Genomic DNA, 21,482 nt, shown 5'->3' with positions numbered 1-21,482 from the left:
TTGTACAGATTGTTGTATTAATCCTCAAATAAGTTTTCTAGGTGTGCAGGATGGTTTAGTGTTGATCTGGCTCTATTTCGGGGACAAGAGACGCAAAAAAACTTCCATGCTGTTCCGCCATCTTGGCCCCTCCCTAAACAAAACTTTTCTATGCACTGAGAAACCAAAATATTCATCTGACTTGCTCTATTGCCACATTCACTTTATCATGGTGGTCTCAAACTGAACCCACAATATCTCTCTGAGTTATGCCTATATTATTACTATCAGTGCTTTAAGATGATGATAGAATTTGGCTACAGACAAGGGTGTATGCTCACAGCATGCTTGCTTTCCAGAGATCTTTCCCAATTTCTTCCTAGAAGATAGTGTGCAGGGAAATTATTACTGTTCTCTGTTGTTAGCCACCCAGGAGAATGGGGGTACCCACCGAGCAGATTCCCTTAGCCTGGTCACCCATGGCTGGTGTCCAGCCAGCACTCCAGAGCACGTGTGAGGGAAGGTTGTCCGAATCAATTATTTTTAACCGTCCACAACTGGGTAATCTTGCCAGAAGAAGTCAACAACCTTGGAGTGGAAGCCAGTAGGGCTATTTCCAGGACTACTAAGTCCCTTACTTTGGAAACATAAAAATTAGCTCATGGTTTATTGCATATTTGGTGGATGTCCAACTGCAAGCTAGATACTTTCTCATATAACATTTGTGAACATTCTCAACTCCTCTCTGGGGAAGGGGACAGAAGGACTTGTTCTAGAGCAAATTCCCTCTGCTGTAAGAGTCCTTGAAGAGCCAGACTTTCTCACTGAGTGTGCGCTCCTTCCCTCTCCCCCTGCACGTCCGTCTCGCAGACATCAGGGCAAGGAGGAAGCCTTCTGTTTGTTGCAAGGGAATCACTCAGCGGCAGAACATAGTACCACATGGCATCAAATGCCACTCCAATGATGAGCTAGGTGAGGACAGGTACGAGCAATAGCACTGTGGCAAAAACACAGAGTAGACAGCTTACTCTGTCCAGTCCGGGCACACGCTGGTACCTGTAATCCAGGGGCAAAAATAAGGGCTTTCCACTGCAGGGAGAGTGACTGTTTCTTTGAAGTTCCAATCCATTTGGATGAACGGATCCAGGATGGAGAAAAGTTGTAGGCTCTGAACCAGCTGGTGGGGGGTAGGGGGAGAGGAAGGAAGGGGGGAGACCTGGAATTACAGACTTGTAGAACCTACAGACTCGAGCACCCTGAGGCTTCACTGGCACAAAGACATCTCACCTTCTGCCACTAACAACTCCCTCCGTTACTTTTCCTAACCTCTTGTGCTTGGGATGCTTTTATTTTTTTTATTTTTTTTTCCTTACAAAATAACTGAAGCTACTGAGTAGTCATGTATTTTCCCACGTAAAAGACAACATTGTAAAACTGAGTTGATCTCATGAATATCCTTCTACCCAAAAATAAAAGACATTTGATATGTGCGCAACTTTTTGGAAAGCCTAGAAAAATAGTTGGCAGTCTGTTTGCACTTGCATGGGAATGACAGATTGGGACACATTGTTTGTTGGCTATTTCTTGTGCTTCTGACCTCTCCCAGGAAGCCGGGTATCTCCATTTTAAATTTCTGTATGTATTATTTTTTTATTTATAGCCAGTTCTGAAGCAAGTCTCCACCCTCAGGCTCATAAATGCCATGTGGTTATGCTCTCTCTAGGAGACCCCTCCCTGACTCATCTAAAGCCATCCTCTACAGAAATGCCGGCAGGGGTGACCCCAGAGCCAGAGAGCACCTCCCTTTCTGGAAAAGGTAGGGACATTGGAAACGTTTTAAGGACTCCTATTCTCCACCACCTCTCAGGTCCCCCACAAATGTGTCAGATTCTTGAGGCCCTGCTGGAGTCCCACTGCAGACTCCAACAAACAGAACCCACTTTTTATTTGAGTCAAAATTAAATTTTATTGTAGCTCCATTTTCTCTTTTAAATCAAAGGTGCTTGATATCCAGGTTTCATTGGACTTACAGTAAAACCTTGGTTTGCGAGCATAATTCGTTCTGGAAACATGCCTGTAATCTAAAGCACTCGTATATCAACGCAAATTTCAAGAACCATTGGCTCAGGTATGATCATGTGACGTTCAGCGTCACATACAACCTGTATTGCAAGACATCACTGGTTTATCAAGTTAAAATTTATTAGAAATGTTTGCTTGTCTTGTGGAACACTCACAGGTTACTTGCAATCCAAGGTTTTACTGTAATTAATAATGGTTCCAAATCCACTTTTCATATGCCGGATCAGACTTAGTTGCAGATGTATTTCCTCATCAAGAATTGGGGAGGATCTGAGGTTTTGCCTGCCTGGTGTGTTAACCCACCAAAACTTCCTGGGTGCCAGCGGAGAACATTAGCTCCCCAATTCAGAGACCAAGGACTCCCTTACAGGGCTCAGCAGTCAGCGGGAGCATGGGCATGTTTTTGTCAATTCCCTCCTCCCTGTGTCCCACGGGGGCAGCAGGGATGGGTCTAGAAGATGCCTGTACGTCCAGCAGGCTGCCCCACAGGAGAGGAGGCCTGAGTTCAAGCAACTGGAGTCTTTTATAACTGGCCGACCATGTCTGCCCTTTGCTCCAGAGGGAGGTGCCTTCTCCACCTTCCGAGATTTCGTGAGCATCCTTGAAAAGTTAGTCCTGAGAAAGGGCTGTCACGGACTCTGCTGACAAGGCATGGGGAAACATGAGGGACCCCTGAAGAATTGTCCCTCAACCATCCCAACTATGACAGCTCTGGTAAAAAGCTGCAAACACCCTGAATTTCCAGGGTCTTTCTTAGGTAATCTTCTATCCCAATTTGCTCAGCACTGTCCTGATGTGTTTTTCTTTTTAAATGTTTATTTATTTTTGAGACAGAGACAGAGCAGGGGAGGGGCAGAGAGAGAGGGAGACACAGAATCCAAAGCAGGCTTCAGGCTCTGAGCTGTCAGCACAGAGCCCGATGCAGGGTTCAAACTCATGAACCACGAGATCATGACCTGAGCTGACGAAGTTGGACACTTAACCAACCCAGGTGCTCCCCGGCACTGTCCTGATGTCAAGAAAATTTGAGACCTTAGCTGCTTGGGACAATGTGCTCTATATCCTGGGAAAGCTTTACTTTACACTTAACTCTTGATGTTTTATGTCTGGTCATCCAGTGGCTTTTCCTGGCCCTGGTCTCCCCCTTTTGGCCCCAGGTGTAGTCTCTCTGCTGCCGTTGGCAGCTCTGAGCTAGAACACAGCTTCTTAGCCATGGATGCACACTGGGATCTCCTTGGAACTCTGGTGGTCTGGGGAGCAGTCTGGGAATTCGGGTTCTAGAAGCTCCCCAGGTGATTCTCAGGGAGCCAAGGCTGAGAACCAATGCTGAAGGGAAGACAGGCCAGAAGGAGGTTTCCTCCTAGTTAGTTAGTTAGTTGACTACAAACAAGAGGATATAGTAGAGTACTGGCTACATTTAAGTTTGGGGTAATTCCAAGACCCCTTTGACCCAAGTCATGCCCGGATCACCCACTGACGAGAATAATCAAGGGGCCTCTCCCAGCCTTGCTTCGTGCATCAAACACGTGGTCAGATGAAACCGTGCCATCAAACTCTCAGACATGAGAGTGCAACGGAAGACCCATTTTTCATGGAAAGAGAATAGTGACGTCTTGCCACCATGCCTCACAGTTTGGGAGTGGCTATATGCCAGTTAGCACAGGGAGGGTGAGGACATAAACACCAGGAGGGCTGTCCTCCCTTAGATGGGGGCAAAACCAGGGCACTGTCTTCAAATACTCTAAAACTCGGTCTGGCTGAATCTCAGGCTTCCCCTTATTTCAAAAGTTGTGTGCAAACACGCAGAAAGGAAACTAAAATCAGCAGCCCAGATATCTTTGGTAAATACAGTCATACTTGTTTTTTGAGATCAGTCTCTCACCGCATCTTCCGCGCCTTCTCTAGTAAACAAGCCGGGAACCACTCGAATCCGTGGGATCTTTAGGTTACGTGCACCATGATAAATAGCTGTAGATCCTCTCGTGTTCTCAAATGTCCCTCGGCCATCCAGATGGAGGAATAGGCTACTCACTGAAGGGATTTCCCCAAAGAGCCCTGGAGGAGGGTGCTGGGCGAGGGCTGGCCCGGGGTGGGCTCACTAGAGCAAGTCTGAAGTCCACTGTCTTCTAGAGCTGCACGGAGACACTCTTCAAAGTATTTATGTTCTCCATATCTTGCACTTTCCTACAGAGCCAGCTTTCACTTCCAAGTCAGACAGCACAGTGGCCACAAAGGCAGCTACTGAGCCAGGCTCCAGGCTGATACCATCAAAGCCTCCGGCTGCGGGAACCACAGGGGTAATCAATAATGAACCCTCCCGAGCCCCAGCTCAGACAACAGCAAACGCCTTGGAACACACCCCCTCTGCCTCGCAGGAGACGCCAGGTTAGCACTGGCTTTGCATACTTTAGGAGAGGTCAGCAGTCCATGAGATGTGGGTGGAGACCTCGAGTGAGCTGGCTGCCTAGCATCACACCTTGCAATCCAAAGTCCAGGCCACTCAGCAACCCTCCGCCTCCTGCTCTGTGCCACAGCCTCCTTGCTCTGCTCTCTAACCTCTGTGCTCTGCCTTGGCTCGGTCCAGCTGGAAAAGAAAGTCCGTCTCCCAGAGGTGAGAAGGCTCGGCGTATTGACCTGCATGGCAGAGGCTTTGCCGATCTGAATGGTATCTGCCGTCTCCCAATATGGGAGGACGGTGGAAGCTTTCTGCAATCTGGAGTCACAATCTGCGGTATGAAAGAGCCCTTGGTAATCTGCGTCTGCCGCAAAGGCATATCTGATTCTTTGTGGGGGTTTTCTTCGCTACCACAAAACACATTTGACTACATTCCCCATTCTGCACCTTTCATCCCCATGACTTGGTCATCCCATAACTGGAAGCCTGTATCTCCCGCCCCCGCTTCACCCACCTTGCCCATGCCCCCCACACTCCTCCCCTCTGGCACCCATCAGTTCGTTCTCTGTATTTATGAGTGTTTCTGCTTTTGTCTGTTTGTTCATTTGTTTTGTTTTTTAGATTCCACATCCAAGTGAAATCGTACGGTATTTGTCTTTCTCTGTTTGACTTATTTCACTTGGCCTGATACTGTCTAGGTCTGTCTGTGTTGTTGCAAATGGCATGACGTCATTGTTTTCTATGGCTGAGTAATATTCCGTTGTGATTATACACACCACATCTTCTTTATCCATTCATCTACTGATGGACACTTGGGCTTGCTTCCATATCTCAGCTGTTGTAAATAGCGCTGCAATAAACATTCGGGTGCCTGTAACTTTTCAAATTAGTGTTTTTGCTTTCTCTGGGTAAATACCCAATAGAATTACTGGATCATGTGGTAGCTCTTTAATCTTTTGAGGAACCTCCATACTGTTTTCCACAGTGGCTGCACCAGTTTACATTCCCACCAACAGTGCACAAGTTTCCCTTTTCTCCACATCCTCCCTAACACTTGTTATGTCTTGCCTTTTTGACTCTAGTCCTCCTCACGGGTGTAAGGTAATATCTCATTGTGGTTTTTCACTTGCATTTCTGTGATGATCAGTGATGTTGAGTATCCTTTCATGTGCCTGTTGGCCATCTGTATGTCTTCTTTGGAAAAACATCTTTTCAAGTCCTCCGCCCATTTTTAATTGGATTGTGTGTGTGTGTGTGTGTGTGTGTGTGTGTGTGTGTGTTGAGTTGTATAGGTTATTTATACATTTTGGATATTAACCCCTTATTAGTTATGTCGCTTGCAAATAGCTTCTCCAATTTAGTAAGTTGCCTTTTTGTTTTGTTGATGGTTTCCTTTGCTGTGCAAAAGGGCATATGTGATCCTTAAGCATGGCCCAGCAGCTAAGTAAACTACCCTTGTTCTTTGCTAACGGAAGTTTGGTTCCGCCAGCCATGACTCTCTCAGGCTTTAAGATGGGAGCCAAAATGTCTAGAATTCCTCCTGCTTAATGAGAAATGAGTGCCTTTAGGACTACGGCAATAACTGAACTGCACTCTCTTCTCTGCAGGTACCTATTCATACAGTTCCGGAACTGTGACTGGTAAGTGTTTTGTTTTTTTGGTCCTAGCAGTGCTTCTGCCCTGAGGACCTCGGTCTCAGGGTGCCGAACAGTCCTGGCTTATGCCTGCTGCCCCAGCATGGCCACTCGCAGCCCCTTTCACTCTCAAAAGTGACTCAGTGTAGATAATAAGTCATAGATAGGATCACCCTACTTATGGGATTCTACCATGACTGTTTATCTTAATACTGGTAGCTTCTCTCTGTCAGGCTACACACGTGGGAACCAGAGAGCTGACACATCACAAAAGGGCCTCCTCGTTCAGCTACTCAGTTCCACTAAGCCGGGCTAGACTCATCCCAGACTTAGCAGAGAACCACAAGCGTGTGTGCGGCTGTCAGTAACATGATGTTATTCATCCGTCAGCTGCATTAATCTCTCACAGGGTGTTAGCCCCATGCACTTTACAGCAAGACTGGCCACACTTCTTGGGATAAAAGGCTGCTTCTACACAAGACGCACACAACACTCAACGTAGGAGAGGAAGAGACTGTCCCGGTGAGTGTTAAGGAGGAGAGTGGAAAAGTGTTTGCAAGGAAAAGAGGAAAGAAAAAGAGGAAGGGAGGGGAGGAGAGAGAAGAAAATAAAAGAAGGCAGAAATGCAAGTAGGAAGAGAGACTAACACTTTTGTCTGTACAAGTTTTCAATAAGCCAAAAAAAAAAAAAAAAAAAAAAACCACTGTAATTTATACAGAGAAAACACAACTTATTTCTATTTTCTATTCACGAGTTATCCTCTTAGAGAACGACTCATATTTTTATGATTATATTTTATCTGCATCAAGTGTCATCTAGAAAAAAAAAAACAAGCAGCTTCAGCCATTTCAACAGCTTATATGCAAAGGCAAGAGATTGAAACTAAAATATGTTTATCACGTAAGAGGTGACCAGTAAGTCAAGTAGCCAGCCTAATTTTTCTCCTTATGTAATATATTACGTTCACCTTTCCACAAAGTTTTAAGTTTTTTATTCATTTTTTTGAATTGGTAATATTTGCCGGGGTTTAAAAATTACAAATTACAAAAACATCTACAGCAAAAAGCCCCATCTTAAACTGAAAATTCCCTTGTAGGAAGAAAGTTACTCCTGTTACCAGCTTTTTGGGCATCCTTTCAGAGAGGATCGATACACGATGCTAGCTAGGTATTTTAGTTTCACTGTGTTTTGCACCTGTGTTCATTTTCAACTAATGGTACCTCGTGGAAATCCTTCCATATCAACACATGGAAACCACCTCATTCTTTTTTTTTTTTTTTTAATTTTTTTTCAACGTTTATTTATTTTTGGGACAGAGAGAGACAGAGCATGAACGGGGGAGGGGCAGAGAGAGAGGGAGACACAGAATCGGAAACAGGCTCCAGGCTCCGAGCCATCAGCCCAGAGCCCGACGCGGGGCTCGAACTCACGGACCGCGAGATCGTGACCTGGCTGAAGTCGGACGCTTAACCGACTGCGGCACCCAGGCGCCCCGGCTCGCGGTCCGGGAGTTCGAGCCCCGCGTCGGGCTCTGGGCTGATGGCTCGGAGCCTGGAGCCTGTTTCCGATTCTGTGTCTCCCTCTCTCTCTGCCCCTCCCCCGTTCATGCTCTGTCTCTCTCTGTCCCAAAAATAAATAAACGTTGAAAAAAAAAATGTTTAAAACAGCTACCAAATATTCCACTACCTGGATTTGCTACAATTTGTGTAGCCAACCCCCTATGGGCATGTGACTGTTGACAGTCTTGGCTACATTACAAACAGTGATTAATTGGAAAGCCTTCTATCTATCACTTGGCTATGTGCAAAGAAATCTGTAGGATAAAATCCTACACATAAAATTTGGGGGCCATATTTTCTATGTCGATTTTCAAACAACTACTTTACTACGGGATATCATCTTATGATGTATTTCTCCAGTTCGTGACTTTCACTGGACTAAAACATCAGAAACTCTATCCCAAACTCTGAAGTGTCGTGTAATACACAATAACACCTGCAATAGTCTGATAGCTCCATGCAAGAAACTTTGGAAATACAGAGAATTACAACAAACAAACAAACAAACAAGAACTTTAAATCTTTCCTGTTATATAAATAAGATTTCCTTCTTCGAGGGTGCTTCAATATAAACATGTTAGCACCTAACTTAACAAGACAGATCAAATAATTGTCAGCAAAGAAATAAAAACGAGTTATACTTCACTAGGCGTTAAGTTTTATCTGCTAAGAAGGTGGAAGCTAAAATGGAAATCATGCTAGTTTTCTAAAGACACTTAGTGATGGTGACTTCCGACTATGTCATATATATCCCAGTACTGTGGACCAAGAGTATACCCATCAGGTTCAAGTGGCAGAGGCATTCACTGGCTCCCTGAGCATCAGTAAATGTTGCTATTTCTGCACGAAGAAGCAAGCAGTTGAGAGTGTTTGTAAGGGTATATAAACGCTTTACCGTAGTAGTCGCTCAGCAAATGTGAATATTTTAATCAGCCCATTGATAACCACTGATATCACCATTTTTAAAATAAGCTATATAAATGATTATCACAGCTTTTTTATTTATTTATTTATTTTTAATTTTTTTTTTCAACATTTATTTTATTTTTGGGACAGAGAGAGACAGAGCATGAACGGGGGAGGGGCAGAGAGAGAGGGAGACACAGAATCGGAAACAGGCTCCAGGCTCTGAGCCATCAGCCCAGAGCCCGACGCGGGGCTCGAACTCACAGACCGCGAGATCGTGACCTGGCTGAAGTTGGACGCTTAACCGACTGCGCCACCCAGGCGCCCCTATCACAGCTTTTAAAAGTTGCTTTTTTTTTTTAGTTCAACAGAAAATGGTAAATGGTAGATGCCTAATAAACAGCAAATGAATAAGTGAAGTTGAGGACTTGGACATTTATTAATAAATGTTTAGGAAGTGTGATTCATCATTTCATTGTCTTAAATATCTACAGGCTCACTTGGCAGCCTTTTTAATCAATAATTTCATTCATTCATTCTAACTATCTGGTCTCCAATCCTTGGCTAGGCTATTCTTGAGGACTCCCGATTGTAAAATAAAAAGGTAGAATGTCGCCTAGGACAAGTGTTCACCCTGCCACGTCCCTTTAACATGCTGGGAGGGAAGAGTTAGATTTTCAAACTGTCATACCTCTCGTCTTTCATATCAGAAATAAATTTGCTGCAGTTGATATGCTCAGCCTTTAATACGAGCTAGCTCTGTATCATTCGTCTGTTTATTCAATATAAATCGAGTTCTACTTGGTGCCACATTGGTCCTAAGTTGCAATAAAATGCAGATTTCTCATTGAGAAGCAAACAGCAGGTCAGAAGTACTTCAATTTATGGACCCTTAAGGGTTTAATTCAATCAATTACGTGTTTATTAAGTGCCTACTCTGAATCCAACACTTGTTATGTGCTTAGCACAGTAACAGACAGCAGAGAAACACTGCCCAGGAATAATGAATTGATATTCTTACTTCAAAACTGCCTTCCTCGGACACAGGCACACCAGCACTCTGGTCATGGCCACATGGCAAATAGCACTCCTTGGCTGACCTAGTTTGCAGGGACTGCTAAGGAATGGTGAGTCCCCATATTCTCAGGGGACATTTTCATCATCCACACTGGACAGTGGCCACTGGCTGCCAAGGCCACCTCTTACGTCAGACCCGCATGCGCTGTAGGATGAAGGCAGGGCAGGGAGTTACTGGCCTTTCTCGGCCTCCCAAGCAATAATCCACTCTTTCTCCTCCCTCCCCCAACTCAAATCCTCCTCTGTTGTCCTCTGGCTCACCAGACCTCTCTGTCTTCCTTTTTCTCCAGCCCATGCACCCTGCGAGGAAACACCAAAGGGTGGGGAACTTGCCAGTTGATATGTTTACCTATCATTTTAGTGATTTTGGTATCGGTTTCTTTACTCAGTTTGCCTGGATATAATTGAGGAAGAGGCCAAGGATCTGAGTTTGTCACTGAATTCAAACTGCTCTGTCGTATCGTTGGCTCAAGAGCCCTCCCCTCCCTGGACTTGGAGTCTGCAGATTCTATTCTCATTCAGAAGAAACAGGAAGACGCATTATGAAAGTAGAACCATAGTTAACATCAGCTGGCCTTTTCCAATAAATCCCTCCGTGGACAGTAAATGCATAACAAGCCTATTAGTCAGTGTGAAGAAATAGTTTACCCTAGGGTACACCACCTCTGCCTAGAAATTTATTTCTGGTTTTTAGTCATAATGATGATTAATGTTAAGTCTGAAAACTCAAACCATCTCTCACTCATTTGCCATGTTTCCCGTTATTTCCTCTGGGACTTTTCTATTTTATTTTTATTTACTTAGGCACAGGTAGTTTTGCTTTTACAACTTTACTGTCTTCTGATGACAGTATCGTGTCAACAACGTCAGGAAAAGAGGAAATTTGTTTTCAAAAAGAAAGTAAAGATTATCTACAATTCCACCATGACTTAATACTTTGGGATCTATCCTTCAAGGCTGTCCTGTGCATATGGACATACATCTGGCCTACTGGAGATTCTTTTTTGGTTCATTTTTATCTCAACCAGCTTTTTTCACTTAATATATTGTGGACATCTTTCCATGTTAATAAATACAGATTTATTTCATAATTAAAAAACATTTTTTTAATGTTTTTATTTATTTTTGAGACAGAGAGAAACAGAGCGTGAGCAGGGGAGGGGCAGAGAGAGAGGGAGACACAGAATCCGAAGCAGGCTCCAGGCTCCGAGCTGTCAGCACAGAGCCCAACATGGGGCTCGAACCCATGGACAGTGAGATCATGACCTGAGATGAAGTTGGACGCTTAACCAACTGAGCCACCCAGGCGCCCCTCATTTCATAATTTTTAAAAGCTGAATGATATTCCATTGGATGGATATATTTTATTTACTAGTTTATTTAATTTTTCTATTAATAAGAGATTGAGATTAATATAAAAATTGTGGTTTTTTAATGTTTATTTATTTTTGAGAGAGAGAGAGAGAGTGAGCAGGGGGAGAGTCAGAGAGAGAGGGAGACACAGTGAGATCATGACGTGAGCGAAGTTGGTCGCTTAACTGAGCCACCCACGTGCCCCTAAAAATTGTTTTAAACACTACTACAGGGGTGCCTGGGGTTCAGTCAATTAAGCGTCTGACTTTGGCTCAGGTCGTGATCTCACGGTTCGTGGGTTTGAGCCCCGTATGAGACTCTGTGCTGACAGCTCAGAGCCTGGAGCCTGTTTCGGATTCTGTGTCTCCCTCTCTCTCTGCCCCTCCCCTGCTCATGCTCTGTCTCTGTCTCAAAAATAAATGAAACATTAAAAAAAAAAAGGTTCACTATGTCCTCTGACTAAGCCCTCTTGCTACCAGGAGATCCCACTGTTCCTATCTTGTCTAATAAATCTCAAATGGCCGAGAGCCACTGGCCTCCCACCACTCCAGACCCTGCCTTCCAACTTGCCCAAAACAGGATCTTTCCCTTTTCCTCAGCCATTATCTTATTCTCCTCTTACCTGTAACACCTCTCTTAGAACACCACCTCATTCTCCTTACCGTCTTCCTCACCATAGTTGCCAAGAAAAAAAACAAAAAACAAAAAACAATACAGGCAAATAAAAACAACAACACGGGTGAAATTGGAAGATATGCTACATTGCATGCTGTGGTTTCTAAATCAGCATTCTGTGAAACTGACGAAAAAGGAGAGGATGTCTCAGGGACAGCTGAGGAGGACCCTCGCCCTGTCCGCTGACTGTGGCTTTCGTAGCAGATATGGCTTCTTGTCTGCACAGTCCCACCCCAGCCCTTGAACTCTGAGGCTTTTGCCTTCCCTTCTCATCCTGTCACCGTGTCTCTCTTGTTGGGAAGGATGGGATTAGGAGCAGGGGATGGGGACAACGTGAACAGGTACGGTTTACACCGGTGGCGTTGGTGGGGAAAGCATGGACTTTTGGCCCACCAGTAGAGTGCACTGGGCCGCAGAGAACTCGAGAAATGTTAACAACAGTAAGCTGGCTGGGAAGGCATTCGGATCTCTCTGCAGGAAGGTGAACCATACACTGTCCAGTTCTTAGAAGTGAACCTGCTCCCGGGACTTCTGGCATGACGGCTCACTTCTGCTCTCTTACAGCGGCCATCGTCATGCCTGTCGCTGTGCTCTGTGTAGTATGTGTGGGACTTCTGGTGTGTTACAAAAGATCCAGGTGAGTAGAGCAAGAGAATCACGCTGGACGAGACTCTGCTCTTCCTCCGAGAAAAGAGCGGCACCGTAAAGACTCCGGGCCTGCCCTCGCAAAGGAAGGACCCCTTTCCCGGCTACTGAGGCAGGCTCTTGTACGTACCCCCTTCTGTACTGGCCCAAAGGGGAGCCAGCTCTGGGACACCCCTCACTTTTTCCAAGACAGTCCGCAGGCCCCCAGTCAGAAACAGAAAAGTTTTCTTTCCTTTTTGGAAGGAAAGCGTGCCAAATAACTAAGTTGATGGGGATGCAGCTCTCACGCTACGTTCACAAGTATATTTTCTTGCAATATATACATTTCATGGGTAGAGTACATCTTCTGCCACTGGCTGAAATTTGAGTTTTTATATATTTTTTAAATGTTTATTCATTTTTGAGAGAGACAGACAGAGCATGACTGGGGTAGGGGCAGAGAGAGGGAGACACAGAATCCGAAGCAGGCTCCAGGCTCTGAGCTGTCAGCATAGAGCCCGACACGGGGCTCCAGCCCATGAACCATGAGATCACGACCTGAGCCGAAGTCGGATGCTCACCCAACTGAGCCACCCAGGTGCCCCAGAGTTTTCATTATTTTTCTACTCTTTAGGTACTTGTATCATTTTCATTAAAGCCTCAAATGGCATATTAGTCTTAATTTTATACTCCTATTAATTAACCAGTGTTCCAGCATTCCATATTGCTATGGCTGTTCTGGATCCTTCCTCAGCATTACACAATGAACAATGGAAATCAAGTTTGCTGAAACTATTTAGTCACTAGTCATAAAATATTCTTTGCTAAATTTATCAGTATAAAGATTATATCATCCTTTGAGCCTGACTTTGGCAACATGAATATTCCATGAAATACTGCTATAAAGCCACAACGAAAAAGTCACCTAAATATTCACATCAATCTTCAAAAGCTGGTAATACCATCTCAACCAAAAGAGGTGCCAGAAACCTCACAGATCGTTTAGAAATTAACACACCAAGTTTGATGTGTTACTCAAAAATCTGTCAAAACAATCCCAAAAATGCTCAAATGCTGGCAAAATCAAAAATGACTTTTAAAGGATTTTCAAAATATCACTGTAACTAAATTTCCACATGAGCTGTTGTATTTGGAGCTACATTCTTAAGAGATTATAATGAGTAACTATATTGACTTAAAAGTATACATAGTCTTTTTTAAGAATACATTAAAAAGAGAATCTTAAAAGACTTTGTATATTTGGTATATATGGCTAATAAGTATGCTTATAAGATGAAAATATCAATATTCACTGACTATAATAAGGAAATATTCATAAATGTATCTTTAAGAAGAATTGATAAACCTGAAAAGCATAATGAAAAGCATAATAACTACTTGGTCATTTGGTGAATCAATTCTTTGCCATAAAGTTCTTTTTTTGCAAGTACGTTATTAGGTAGATTTGTCACTCAACAAATTGGCTTTTAGCAAATTATTTTTAGTACATTGGCCTAGAGTCCTGATCCATAGTCTAGCTTTCACTCCAAGGAGCTCAAAGTGCTCATGTACTGTATTATTTTTTTATTGAAGTATGGTTGACATGCAATATCCAATTCGTTTCAGGTGTACATCATAGTGATTCAGTATTTTTATGAATTATGATATGATCCCCATGCTAAGTCTGCTTACTACCCGACACGGTACAAAGTTATTACAAATATCATTGACTACATTCCCCATGCTGTACATGACATCCCCATGATTTAATTTATAACTGAAGTCTGTACCTCTTAATCCCCTTCACCTATTTCCCCTGCTGGCCACTAGCCCCTCACCTCTAGCAACCACCAGTTTGTTCTCTGTACCCACACGTGTGTTTGTTTTGTTTGTCCATGTTTGTTTTCTAGGTTCCACATATAAGTGAAATCATATGGTATCTGTCTTTCTCTGTCTGACTTATTTCACATAGCATAATGCCCTCTAGGTCCATTTGTGTTGCTGCAAATGGCAGGATGTCATTCTTTTTTATGGCTGAGTAATATTCCATTGTATCTACATAGCATTTCTTCACCCATTCATCAGTCAACGGACACTTAGGTTGCTTCCGTATCTTGGCTATTGTAAACAGTAACTGCAGTGAGCTTAGGGTGGATATAGCTCTTCAAATTGACGTTTTGGTTTTGTTTGGATTCAAAGTGTTTACTCTGAAATGCCCTAGACTTGCCTATCCTTAAGAGGTACATTATATAATCCATGGAAGAAAACTGCTGACCCAGAAACTCAGGGCCTAAAAAAACAGTGACAGGGAAACATGTGGAATTAAGACTCTGCCTCCCCTACTCTTGGTGACTCAGGAACTGATTAATATATTAATACAAAGTGCCAAGAACTGTTTTAAAAGCTTTATAAATATCGCATCATTTTTATCAAGATGATCTTGTCTGGCTTCCCCAGGCTCCCAGGACTCTTTCCTTTTTGTTCCTGCCATTTGACTACTGCTATTTAGCAGAGGGAAAAGAGGGGGTGAGTGGCTCCAACAGCATGGTGAATATTTAGCGGATGAGGGCGTTAAAATACCAAACTAAGGTTTAAATTCCATCTGTGAATGGAAGCGATCTAGGCCTTCTCCATCTGAGTGTTCAATAGGAACCATCTGTTGACTCGGTTTGCAGACAACCCTCTCCTCTTTTCAAAACCTGTGAATTACCTGCTTTACAGGCAAACTTCACAGATATGCACTGTTGCAATGGAGAACATGGAAGAGATACCAATGACTGGGGGAACCAACGGCAGAGACGAGGATGCAGAAAACCAAGCACACAACCTAGGAAACTCCAGGGGGAAGCTGAGGGCAGCCAAGGCTGAAGCAAGGATGCCAACTCTTCCCTAGCCGAAGAGGTCCAAGGAAAGACTCAGGTGTTGGGTGCCAGCAAAGAGCCCATCAGGATGATAAAACAAACATGTTGGTGTCATTTTATCGACTGTGGCCAGCCGAGACACCTCCTGTATTTGTAGCCTCTCCAGTCTCAGGATGCCCTGTCTCAGGAGTAGGGCTGACTTCCTAAAGTCCTGGCACTTGAAGCTTTCCTGGGAGTGGCTGGACACCTCGGCCTTCCTTTTACTTCATTAAGACATTTATTCAGGAGAGCTCATCAGCTTGACTATTCCATCCCGCATCCCTACTTGCAGTTCACAAAGAAGAGAAGTAAATACACCTGCGGCTGGAAGAGAATTATGCGGCTCCTCCTGGCTTATGAGACGGCTGCGAGGATGACAACGTCATCGTAGCTCCTAACCACCGTCTCTCCAGTTAGGTGCTCTGCATGCACTGAAAAGGAGCAAAGAGGTACTGTGCCCAGTGAGTCCTCTTGGTTTAAGGATTCAGAAAGAAGGAAACTGAACTCAGTGACATTTCCCATATATACGTTTTTCTATTTATACTCCTTGTCAATTATAGCTACATATTTTATAACTGTTATTTTGAAATTGTACCTTGTATAAACAAAATGTCTATTTTCAATACAAAAAAAAAAAATAGTGCACTGAAAGAATCACTGAGGAGAAACATACCACAAAGAAAAAAAAGGAGAAAGCAGGGGAATACAGAGCCCCAAATGGTAGAGCTTGGCCTCTCTTTCTAAAAGTAGAAAAAAAAAAATCTTGCCTAAATCTGGATCTGATCTCAGTTCTGGAAAACCTCTAATAAGACCTCCATGTGAGAAGCAACAGGTTATGGTCCAGGTGTGCCTGGTGCACACAATCTCTTTCCCTGTGTTGTTCTCTTTCTTTCCTTTAGAACATGTATTTATAAAATCACAGGCCTGATCTCACCTCCTCCTTTTATCAATGAGAAAATTGAGGCCGATAGCAGTTGACTTGCCCAAGGTCACATGGCTCCACTGATGCCAGCTTGGATGAAATTTAGGAAGGGCAGTGGGGTAGGAGAGGAGCAGTCCCCACTATAAATGGGCCATGAGCCGCCTCCCGCACAGCCAGGGGGCAGCCAGGGAGCCACCGCCAGTATCGGGGAAGTGGGGCACAGGCTACAGCAGCAAGCATCCCCGTGCCTCCAGAAGCTCTCAAAGTATCCATTCCTTACCAACTTCCCGTCATCACTTTAGATGGTTTCATCAAAAGGGAAGGAAGGGTAGGAATTTCAAATGGCCAGAGTTGGGATTTTAGAGCCACACCCTTTTTCACTCTCTGCGATTCTCTTTTCGAACGAGAGGAAACTCACTGCCACGCACGAGCTGAGCCATGTTCATTGCCGTCGGGCTCCATACTTGATTATCCTGAACCTGACTGTTGCAACTTTTTGCTTCTCTCTTCAGCCCTGCGTTTCTGGAGTTCACCATTAACTGGATCCATTTTGTTCTTTATAAGAAGTTTTAAGAGTTTGACCCTTGTCTTAAAAACCAATCTGACAGAAGACACAACTTACACACACACACACAAGCTGGCAGATGTTCAGCAGAGCCAGAATTCTGAAAGGTGTCTGTGGCTGTACGAGGGGTGAGTCACATGGCCACTTCATGGGTCTGCGGTTCCACTTCACTGTCATCTTTGGAAAATAATACGATGACCTCTGGGCGGCCCATTTCTAAGCTGTAGAATCACCTGGTTCAGGTCCATCACAGAATAAGTCTGTGATCCATGAGGCACCAACCAAGTTCAAGCTGGGGAAATTGCACGACAAAAAAATAGATCTAGAAAAGTAGATCTAGACCCAGAAGCAAGCAGCATCGGGTGGAGCTGAGGTCTGGAAGGATGGAGGCCAGGAGGGTGAGGGTGAATAAATAAATCAAGTGGGTTTTTTTTTGTTTGTTTTTTAAGTGAAGAGGTAAAATGAATTCTCCTACTGGGTGGTACAGTCCTCCTAGGGACACGTTTAAGTAACTTGTATGATGCCAAAACACACCACGGCCCCAGAATTTACCCCCTGAGCAGTGATGGACATCTTGAAATTAGGAACTGTTTTCATCTTTGAATTTTCAGGGACTGATGCAGTGCCCTGCAGGTGATTACCAAATGCTGGATAAATAAATTAAAATGCTCTTAACTGAAGTATGGCAATATTCTCTGACACAGGGTAGCCTGTTCTCAGGCACAGCTATAAAGGAGGTGATGTTGGTGACACTCAGCCTCTTGTCTTTCTGCATCCAGTCTCCCCATCCTTCCCTGTCAGTGCCAAGCACTTGCCTCAGAGTTCTATCCCCATTTTACACATAAACAGAACTTGACCGATACCCCGAGGGTTCGGTTGGGAGTACACATGGGACCTGGAAGTGAGCAGGAGTGCCCAGAGAGTAGCGACAACCTACGGAAGGGCAGGTGTAAGTAAGCAGTAAGCAGTAAGCAGTACCCAGTCGGGGTCTGAGGCGCACCTCTTCCCTTGCATCAGGGGCCCTTCCTAATCCCTCCCACCTCCCCCCTACCAGTAGGCTGCACACCAGAGTTCTCCAGAATCACCACCATGCTACCTGAAAGCCTCAGATCCCTTCCACCTGGGAAGGTCCTGCCAACTGACCTGGTATCATGCTACTTCCTCCACTCATCTGTTGCTGCAAAACAAATCACGGAAGCTTTCAGCTACCACTGTTATCTCTGGGGGCCAACTGGGCTCAGCCGGTGCTTATGTGGCATCAACTAGATGCACTCACTGGGCTGCATTCAGCGTGGCTGGGCTGGGCTGGGCTGGGCTGCAAGGTCTAAGAAGGCTTTGCTGGCTCACCAGGTGCACCAGCACTCTTCCGGGCTGGCTGGGGCTTCCTCACAGCATGGTGGCCATCGGGTGATCAGACTGTTACATGGTAACTGAAAGAAGCAACTGCCAGACCCCTTAAAGGCTAGGGACTGCCACACGTCACTTCTGTTGCATTTTATTGGCCAGAGCAAGTCACCAGGCAGCCAGGTTCAAGGGGCGGGGTGGGGGTGGGGGTTCAACAACAAAATGAATCAATGGAAGCCATCTTTGGAGACTATCTACCACAATACCTTCCAGAGCCATCAAAGAAATGCAATTTGTCTTTCGATATTTGGCACTCAGTAAATGCCAATAAATGTCAGATGCATGAATTAACAAACGAATCCAGGGATACCCACAAGGTACTAAGAGTCAGTCTTTTTATTATTATTTTTTTTTTTTTAGTGGAAAAAGTAGATAGGACTCAAAAGGATTTGAAAGTTCTACAACCGGTAAGCCTTTAGCCCAGACGACATCTGTCAGCTGGCTGCAAATCTGAGTCATTCACATTGTTTTCTCCTCTCTCATTTCCTGTCTTCCACAATATTTGCCATGAAGAAAATTGATTGCCCTTCATCTTTGTTACTTTGTCTTGCTTTTTCGTGATCAATAAATAAGATTTTTACTCTCTTCTTTTTAAACCTTCTTCTAGACATTAGGAAGTAAGAGGACAGGGACCAAAAGAGCACATGTAAGGATCTCTCCATGTTTCTAACTGCCCAATCCATTTTCTTCACCAAGGAATGACCTTTACTATTAGCTGAGACTGCCACGTCTTGGCCTCAGAATATCAAGAATGTTAGGAGAATCTTGAGTTTACTTGTTTTCCCACAAGCCTGTGGGAATTTATTTTCCCAGAATTTATGAACGTATGACACTACATGTACGTGGAAGTCTGGTTCATGCTTTTCTCCCCTTGGGGCCTATCTGTAAATCTACCCATTCTTCTGTTGTTTTTAGCTACCTGGGATATAACACTCCTTCTTCTACAATTTTGGGGGCCCACCATTGTGCTTACTGTGTGGGAGGGCCTTACTGCCCACCAGCCTAGAGGCGGATATCCCCTCTCCTGTTCCCACGGGGGTGTGCAGCTCCAACCCAGGCCCACCAGACACCCTCACCTAGTTAGCACTCAGAAACTTGAATACGGAATGAATGAGCACAACAGAACTTAAAAAGCAGCACCTGGCGATGCTTCAACCCCATTGGATGGTTGTCATCCTGTTTCTTGGCTCAGCAGATTTTGGCTTTAGTCTCAATCCATTTTTGCAACCGAATCCTCCAACTCCCCATGGTTCTATGGTCCCCGACGTTCGTTTTCTTTTTCCCTTAGGACAGATTCCATTGTCATTACTTGTCACTGAAAAGTTCCTAACCGATAGGGAATTCGGTGCCAAGATAGCACATTGCAAATTACAGAGGAGTAGGGAAATGAGGATATCTGCCCTCAGGAGGGTAGAAAGTAGTGGAAATCCTGCTGATATTCTGAGGTGGGAACCTAGCAGCCCACAGCACGCCGAGAAGGAGTTCCCTGGAAGTTACCTGACACAGCACGCCCACAGAAGGCCCAGCTCTTGGAGACCGCATGTACATTTGGGTAGTTCATGAAGTCCTGGAGAAGGTAGAAATCAAGCTGCTGCCATCCTAAAACACTATGGGTAAGGAAACCCAAGGCCGCCGATGGGTGGCCACTATCAGTGGCAGTGAATGATTTAGAAAAGAGAGTAACAAGCTCAAATCCTCAAAGTCTCAATTCAAGCCACAGACTGAAACCTAGAGGCTTCTAGAGCCAGGCTGAATGTCATCCTTCAGAGATCAAGGCCAAGAGGGCTGGAGACCCAACTTAAGATTCTGAATCCTCATGCTGTTGAGTAACAGTAGCTGAGTTTACAGCCCTGCCAGGTTTCTCAGCTGAAAGGCAGAGCACTGATTGGGTAACACTGGAATGAAGATACGGGGGAAAATTCAGAGGGTTCCGGTATCCCCACTTCCCACTTACCCCATCTGTCCTCAGAAGCAGCCCCGGTTCTGTCCAGTAATGGTGCTCCTACTTCCTTGGCTGAGGAGCCCTCTTGCAGGAGGATGCTTATTCTCCTAGAGACCCACCCCCCACTCCTGGTCTGCAAGAGTGGAGACTCAGCTCCCACATAGGCCTTCCAGAACCCCGCTCCATGCTGCCTCCCTCGCTGCACTTCCCAGTGCTTCCCGGGAACTGTCCCACTGTGTCCTCGTGGGCTGGGCACATTGCTCACAGTCTCAACTCATCTGTCAGTCTTTTGCCATACTCAGTCATTCGTCCAACCTACTGTTCAAGAAGCAGCTCGATTTCTACCTTCTCCAGGAGGCCTTCATGAACTACCCAAACATACAAGATCATCTACCTCTGAGCTCCTATGACATTATGTGCCCTATAAATGTGGCATTTGCTTAATACTACCTTTGTGCAGTAGAAGGAGCACAGGACTTAGAAAACCTGAGGCCAAGCTGTCCTCCTACCATTTGCTGGCCTCTTCACCTTGGAAGAATCCCTTACATTACACAGACTGACATTCCATCTTTGAAGTGGAGATAACACACGTATTGTCCTTCTCATGTAGGTGAGGATCAAAAGAGACATTCGAAAGTGTTCTGTAAAGGGCATGTGTCTCTCCCCTCTTTCTCTAGACACTAGAGATGCTGAAATTGAAAACCTAGTACTTATCCTTGACATGCCTACAGCCTGGCCAAAAAGAAAGATCTATCAAAACAAAGCAAAACAGGTGTGCCTGGGTAGCTCAGTCAGTTAAGTGTCGGATTCTTGATTTCGGCTCAGGTCATGATCTCGAGGTTCATGGGTTCGAGCCCCACGTTCTGAGCTGTCAGCTCAGAGCCTGAAGCCTGCTTCAGATTCTGTCTCCCTCTCTCTCTGCCCCTCCCCCGCTAGCGTGTGCATTCCCTCTCCCACCAGCCCCCCTCACAAATAAATAAACATTAAAAAATAACAAAAACCTCACACCACAAGTTCAGTCGCTGTATATGCCACGTGAGTCATGAACGCAGTAATGTTACATTAGTTCAGGGAAGGAAGAAATTACTAAAAGGGCTGGATGCTTGAGAAGCATTTTAGATGTAATGGGACTTGTGATGAAGGATGGACGAGACTTAAATAAACAGAAACAAGCAGGGAATGGTACGTTCAGAAAAGGAAGAGTGAGGCGGCTGGTGGACGGACTGTCTGTGGGGCTGACAGGAGCGAGTCAGGCAGATGGCAGATTCCGAGCGGGGGCTCCAGGAAGATTGCTCAGCAACTACATGTTCAACAAACTGGAACAAAAGGAGCCTTTAAGAGCAAAGGGCTCGCAGGGCTTGAATGCGATCAGAACACTGGGGTCTTCCCCCACATCACTGGCCCTACCCAACAGCCCCTTTCTGGTAGACACCATCACCGCGAACGCAGATGGTTACCTTTCCAG

The 21,482-nt window shown here is 44.9% G+C and overlaps 2 protein-coding genes across 7 annotated transcripts in view; one reads left to right on the top strand and one right to left on the bottom strand.

The window, feature by feature from the left end:
- FBH1 (F-box DNA helicase 1) overlaps positions 1-21,482 on the bottom strand; it is a 172,179-nt gene that overhangs the window by 92,714 nt on the left and 57,983 nt on the right. The gene's annotated exons all lie outside the window — the stretch shown is intronic.
- The window catches only part of IL15RA (interleukin 15 receptor subunit alpha), a 62,513-nt gene that overhangs the window by 34,022 nt on the left and 7,009 nt on the right, over positions 1-21,482 (top strand). For 2 of the 6 annotated variants that reach the window (XR_006708949.1, XM_045464173.1), the window contains exons 3-6: positions 1,640-1,795; positions 4,252-4,446; positions 6,064-6,096; positions 12,225-12,297. Coding sequence is in view for 5 of the 6 variants with exons in the window: in XM_045464173.1 (XP_045320129.1) it covers positions 1,640-1,795; positions 4,252-4,446; positions 6,064-6,096; positions 12,225-12,297 (457 nt within the window). In the remaining variant the exon portion in view is untranslated. Of the gene's footprint in view, positions 1-1,639; positions 1,796-4,251; positions 4,447-6,063; positions 6,097-12,224; positions 12,298-15,005; positions 17,352-21,482 lie in introns of those variants that run through there. The other 4 variants (XM_045464170.1, XM_045464172.1, XM_045464175.1 and 1 more) reach the window with 4 other exon arrangements.

The sequence above is a fragment of the Leopardus geoffroyi genome, chromosome B4 (assembly GCF_018350155.1).
Source record: "Leopardus geoffroyi isolate Oge1 chromosome B4, O.geoffroyi_Oge1_pat1.0, whole genome shotgun sequence".
NCBI classification, from domain to species: Eukaryota; Metazoa; Chordata; class Mammalia; order Carnivora; family Felidae; genus Leopardus; species Leopardus geoffroyi.
The sequence above is the reverse complement of the archived record's forward strand: the minus strand, read 5'-3'. Positions and strand labels throughout refer to the sequence as shown.